General features: G+C 29.7%; 1 protein-coding gene across 1 annotated transcript; it reads left to right on the top strand.

Annotated features, from left to right (window-relative positions):
• Positions 1-3,700: 3,700 nt before the first annotated feature.
• On the top strand, positions 3,701-5,994 carry LOC112500919 (metal tolerance protein 9-like). The gene is made up of 6 exons (XM_025104534.1): positions 3,701-3,923; positions 4,305-4,417; positions 4,524-4,769; positions 4,866-4,946; positions 5,185-5,415; positions 5,539-5,994. Exons 1-6 carry the CDS (start codon positions 3,719-3,721, stop codon positions 5,881-5,883), a joined length of 1,221 nt encoding a protein of 406 aa, XP_024960302.1. The 5' UTR covers positions 3,701-3,718; the 3' UTR covers positions 5,884-5,994.
• The last annotated feature ends 741 nt before the right edge of the window (positions 5,995-6,735 follow it).

Here is a 6,735-nt window from a genome sequence, read left to right as displayed (position 1 = left end):
CTTAATCAATTAGGAACTAATCTATCGAGCTTCTCATGTTACCTTAATTATAAGGACAAGCGGAGTGTTTGGCGCGTGTCGACACTCACGGCCAGTCTAAAATCTATTAAGAAAATGTTTTTATACAAGTCAATGATACATGATTTGATAAAGAACTAGTTATACTCATCACTAGAATTTATTTATTATTGTTTAAGTTCTCAATTTATTTTGCATATTTAGGCTGTTTATAAATCATCCAACCCCCCCCCCCCCCTTTTATATATTGTTTTAATGTTAATGAATTTGCATGCGTTTACGTCTTGGACTTACGGTTAACACCGAGTCCCTGAGGAGACGACCCTACTTATCGCTATCACAAGTTGTGTTTTAGAGGTAATAGACTTATTTTTATAAATTTTATTATTTGCCGGACTCGACACCCGTTACACGTACGCTATTCATATACACATCTTTTCAATCTATTCATATCTTTATATAATTCATTCGTATATATGTTCAGTAACTATAAACATATATATGTAAATTGAGAAAATTAATTGAATGTGATACACGTAAAGAGTATGGATAAGTTGTATCAAATGATTGATATAAAAAAGAAATTATGAGTAGAAAAATAATATATTCAAGGTTAGAAAATTATTTTAATGTACCAAAGTATCAACTCGATCAACCCGTACAGTTTGGGTTAGGTTGGGTTGCACTTTCGTTTGGGTTGAGCTGGGTTGTTTAAAAAATACATTTTTATTTTAATATGATAATGGTGTAAAAATAAATGATGTATCATAAACTAAATAAATAACTATAAAAATATAAATCGTAAATATTAAAAATATTTTTTCATAGTATATATAATATATAATAATATAATTAAGTCAAAATCTATTCAATATTGGACTCATTTCGAAAGTATTAATGAGACGATTATAATGGTGTAACTTGTTAAAATAAAAATGTATTTTTTAAACATGTTTTAATTGATATACGATTATGTATGTTAATTTGATAAAAATGTAAAATGAAAATTTTAAAAGTAAAGAGCATAAAGTAAATAAATTAACTAATTATAGGGGTATAAGTATAAATTTAAAATTATAATTTTAAAAAATTAGGTTGAATGTGAGAGAGTGAATATGTGAGGGGATGGGTATGTGAGGAGAAGGGGGTGTAGAGTGACGTAAGGGGGGTGGGTTTATCAACCCCTTATAATTTAAAAAAAATCGGTTGTGAGAGGGTGAGTGTATGTAAGGGGGTGAGTGTATGTGAGGAGAGGAGAGGGTGAAAAAGTGAAAAAGTGATATAAAGAGTATTTTGGTCATTTAGTATTTTAAGACTTTAAGACTTTTGTTAAATTTGTTTTATAAGATAGTATAGATAAAAAATTAGGTTGAATGTGAGAGAGTGAATATGTGAGGGGATGGGTTAGTGAGGAGAAGGGGTTGTAAAGTGACGTAAGGGGGTGGGTTTATCAACCCCTTATAATTAAAAAAAAAACGGTTGTGAGAGGGTAAGTGTATGTAAGGGAGTGAGTGTATGTGAGGAGAGGAGGGGGTGAAAAAAATGATATAATGGGTATTTCAGTCATTTAGTATTTTAAGACTTTAAGACTTTTGTTAAATTTGTTTTATAAGATAGTATAGATTCTAACATTTTTGGTTAAAATCTTTGGAAGTATAAAATGACATATATAGTTTTTAAAACAATGATTTTGTTTCATTAATATTAGGATATACATGATCTTGTTGCCTCGGTTATAGATTTGATGTTTTACATTTTTGCCTTTTTTTCAATTAAAAAATAAACTTTTATTTTATTTTATTTTATTTTTTTATTTCCTAATATACATTAATCTAATATTGACATTGATCAAAAGAAATGTATGGATGAAATTGATTTGTAAGGTTTTCACAAATGAGGGTGGTTTTCATTTGATCCCTCTATATATATATATATATATATATATATATATAKAGAGAGAGAGAGAGAGAGAGAGAGAGAGAGAGGCGAGTTACATTACAAACTGTCCAATTCATGAAAACTATGCAAACCACTTTTGATAAATAGGAAAATTTTGTTTTTTTTCTTTAATTTTAATAGGTAAGGATATAATAGTCATTTGATTGTATATTGATTAATAATGGAAGGTAATAACTACTCTTAATTATAGAAACGTAATAATATAAATATTTAATATATAAAGTGGTAAATCATTTTTTCTTAATATAAATTTTTTACCATTAATATTTTATTTTATTTTATTAAATTATACTTATTAAAATATCAATTGTAAAAACAGTAGAATTAGAAATCTGATTTTGGTTTATTGAAAAAATATATGTAGTTTGAGTAATGAAACAAATGTCATGTTCAATAGTGACATTGAACACTGTTTCACTGATGAATTTAATTTATTAATATTTCGAAACGTTTTATGCATGAAAAACGTTCATTAAACTAAAAAAATATTCCGTTTTCAAAACGTTTCATTAAATTTTAAAAAATGTTTCATTCTTTATATGTTTCGTCGTTTATTAGGATATCCTTGTGTTAAAATTATTTTGATTAGAAATTATTAATATTCCAATACTACTTCAATAACCATTAATGAAAATAGTTTGCAAGTATCGATGATCACAACTACATGACAATCGTCTATTTTTCATAGTAGGTGACAAGGAGTCATGTGAGTTTGTTCCCTAAACGGTGAAACAATTTCATTTATTCATTTAATGAAACAATTCGTTTTCGAAACGGTGAAACAATTTCATTCATTTATTTAATGAAACAAAATCATTGCTTTCGTATTTAAAAGGCTTTATTATTTTTTGTTGATTAAAGTATGTTTTATGTTTCATAATTTATTATGATATATCTATTTTCATTGGTCCTTACTAAGATCTATTTTTAAGATGGATGTTATTTTGTTTATGATATCTAGACATAAAATGAAGATAATTTTTATCAAACATATAATTTTTCAGATTATTTTAACAATTTTGGTTAGAATTTTTGTAATTAAAAAATGATATATAGAGTTTTTAAAATAATGATTTTGTTTCGTTAAAGAAAATATTGTTGATTTGACAAATTTATTTCATTAAGGAAACTATTGTAGATTTTGTTCATTAAATAATATTTGAATAAAGGAAACTATCGATGAATATGCTTGTAATCATATTGTCGATTTAACAAATTTGTTCTTTTTTTTAATTAAAAATCAAACTTTTATTTTCTTTTTTATTTTTTAATATAAGCTTATTTAATCCTGACCATTGATAAGAAAATAGATGGATGAAATTGATTCGTAAGATTTTGAAATATAAGAATAGTTTCCAATTGATTCTCTCTCTCTATATGTATATTTATTAAACGAAAATCATGCATGAATGAATTCCATATATATAATAATAACATGATAATGGAGTGGAGATTGTATAGGCATGAGATGAGTGGAGCAGTTGCCAAATTTTATTTAATTTGTAAAATTAAGAAAAAACCCAATCGCACATGAATTCCTAATCATCTCTTTATATATATATATATATATATATATATATATATATATATATATATATATATATATATATATACTTCAACCGGAAGCAGTTTTCACTTCCATATTTCTCGCACTCATCTCTATCTCTCTCTCTCTCTCTCTATATATATATATGCACATATATTCTTAGATCAGAATTTTTACAAGAAGATAATTAAATTGATGGAAGGTGGTAGTGATATCACCGGTGGTGGTGGTGGTTTATACGAAGAAGACGACGACAACATCATCCTATCTCCTCCGCCACACCAACCTTCTTCATGGAGACTCAACATCAATCACTTCCATCTCCCACAGACATCCTCTTATTCCAATCCCACTTCTAAATCTACTTCCACTTTCCGCCGCCTCTTTCGCCCTACTCCAAGTAACTATTACTTCTCCCATCTATCTATCTATCTATCTATCTCTCTCTCTATCTATATATATATATATATATATATCACTTCAAGATTCATATCATGAATTGAATATTTCACCCCGATTATAAAAGATGAATTTATTTAAGGCTTTTGTGTTCATCAAAGTTTCAATTTTTACACAACTCGTGTGTGTGTGGGTGTATATATATATATATGACTTGTAACTACAATTGTTGTGCATATATATATATATACACACTACATGTAAATAACGTTGATGTTAAGTAGACATGCAACAAAATTAGTTCAAATTTATGATAATTATAAATTTCATGGCAAGAGTAAAATTAATTAATTAATGTGAGAGTTGTTATTGGTTGGATCAGGAAAACATGGAAAGGTTCAAGAGTATTACAAGAAACAGAAACGACTCCTTGAAGGGTTCAATGAGATGGAAACAATGAATGAATCAGGGTGTTTACCAGGAAGTTTAACAGAGGTTAATTTGATTGATGTTGTTGATAGAATGTATACACAGTTGAAAGCATGCCTGCAGGTGGATGGATGGATGAAACTATATATGTTTGTTTGTTTGTTGCGTGCAGGATGAAATGGATAATCTGGCTAAGAATGAGAAAAGGGCCATCTATGTCTCAAACATGGCTAACTTGGTCCTTTTCATAGCAAAAGTTTATGCTTCTATCGAAAGCAGATCTCTAGCTGTCATTGCATCAACCTTGGATTCACTCTTGGACTTGTTATCTGGATTTATTTTATGGTTTACTTCACATGCCATGAGAAACCCCAATCAATATCACTATCCAATTGGAAAGAACAGGATGCAGCCTGTTGTAAGCTCTTCCATCACTACATCAACCCTCTCCTTTGGTGAGTCATGATCAATATGATCTTTTATTTACCGAGATCCTGTTGTCTTGCACTTGCAGGGCATTATTGTTTTTGCTTCAGTAATGGCAACTCTTGGGTTCCAGATTTTGCTAGAGTCTGCCAGACAGCTTATTGCCAAGGTAGGCATTTAAATTTTCTTTCAATATTTGCTTACCACAACTTATATCCCAACTTCCTTCTTAATTTCACCTTCTTATATATTGGTAATCATTATTTGATCTATAATGAAGCCAAGCATATATAGTATAGGGGCTATATATATATGCTTCTTTTGTAACAATTTATATTATATGAGTTGTTTAAGTCCTCGATCAATCATTCGATTTTTGTTTAATATACATTTGGAATTGTCTGCAGACTCGTCCCGACATGAATCATGATAATGAAAATTGGGTGATTGGCATCATGGCTAGTGTGACGGTGGTGAAGTTTATGCTCATGATCTATTGTCGAAGATTTAAAAATGAAATCGTGAGGGCCTATGCCCAAGACCATCTCTTTGATGTTGTAACCAATTCTGTTGGATTAGCTTCGACTATTTTAGCTGTTCGATATGAGTGGTGGATTGATCCTGTGGGGGCTATAATTGTGAGTATATATATATATATACATAACGTAGTAATTAACATGTCTTGTTTAAGTACATATTAATTATCCTATATGTATATAGTCTTTGAAAATATTAACTATTAGTGTTGTATATGTATGCAGATAGCCGTCTATACAATATGTACATGGGCTCGGACAGTTATTGAGAACGTGTGGTCATTAATAGGAAGAACGGCTCCACCAGATTTTCTAGCAAAGTTGACATATCTGGTATGGAACCACCACGAGGAAATAAAGCATATTGACACGGTGAGAGCATACACATTTGGTTCTCATTATTTTGTGGAGGTAGACATTGTATTGCCAGAGGATATGTTGCTGAATCAAGCTCATAATATTGGTGAAATGCTCCAAGAAAAGCTTGAACAGTTGCCTCAAGTTGAGCGAGCCTTTGTTCATATTGACTTTGAGTTCAGTCACAGACCTGAACACAAAGCCAAGGTTTGATCATTTGTACCTAACATTTATCTGCAACACCCTTTTAGTTTTGTTTTAAGAAACAAATGAAAACTATAAACAACTTGTTCATCAATAATTATTTTCGAGTTATTTTTGACTTTATGCGTGTCTCTATTAATTATATTACACTGATGCTGAAATCATGTTATATATAGTTGAGTTTACATTATTATTGTTAGTTTTAATTTGTTGTTGATTATGTATATGTGATTGTGCTTCTATCGATGGAATACACACATTTGTGGATCATGTACTCTGTTTCATATATGGAGTTGTTTTACGGACTGTGATTTGTCTAGTGGCATTGGGACTCAAGGTCGTTTAATAACGAATCCCAACAAGTGGAATTAGGATGCATATAATTGTATTGTGTTGTATTGGATCTGTTATTTAATTTTTGGCTGATCGGTATCGGTTGACTATGTTTTTGCATACATAAATTAAGGGTTGGTATGCCTTAAATTCTTTTGTGGAGTATAAACATATGCATTTATCCAATATTGTTACATTCACTATCTACTTGAGAAAACTCCATCCAGCCTCTTCATGTGTGGCGGATCCAGAAATTCTATAGATCGCGGTCACTTAATTAAACTAACAAGTATCAATGCATCATATCATTATAATTAATAATAAGTGATTACCATAAGTTGATTTCTACGAGTTTCATCATCTGAAAATGAGTCATTACATCTTGATTTGTAACCTTAACAAGTACTTCTTTTTCTACGACACAAATGACACAAGCATCCAAAAAATCGTCACAAATTTGATTGCGCAAAGTTGGATTCATATGCTTCATTACAGAAAAACATCTCTCGACTGTTGCGGTTGCAATAG

Source organism: Cynara cardunculus (genome assembly GCF_001531365.2).
Source record: "Cynara cardunculus var. scolymus isolate 2C chromosome LG 17, CcrdV1, whole genome shotgun sequence".
Taxonomy (NCBI): domain Eukaryota; kingdom Viridiplantae; phylum Streptophyta; class Magnoliopsida; order Asterales; family Asteraceae; genus Cynara; species Cynara cardunculus.
The sequence above is the reverse complement of the archived record's forward strand: the minus strand, read 5'-3'. Positions and strand labels throughout refer to the sequence as shown.

Bases quoted from the DNA above. Each gene is read 5' to 3' on its own strand.
- LOC112500919 (XM_025104534.1), top strand. From the start codon at position 3,719: ATGGAAGGTGGTAGTGATATCACCGGTGGTGGTGGTGGTTTATACGAA. The intron at 4,418-4,523 runs GTTAATTTGATT...TGTTGCGTGCAG, and splicing joins TACCAGGAAGTTTAACAGAG to GATGAAATGGATAATCTGGC. The intron at 4,947-5,184 runs GTAGGCATTTAA...AATTGTCTGCAG, and splicing joins CCAGACAGCTTATTGCCAAG to ACTCGTCCCGACATGAATCA.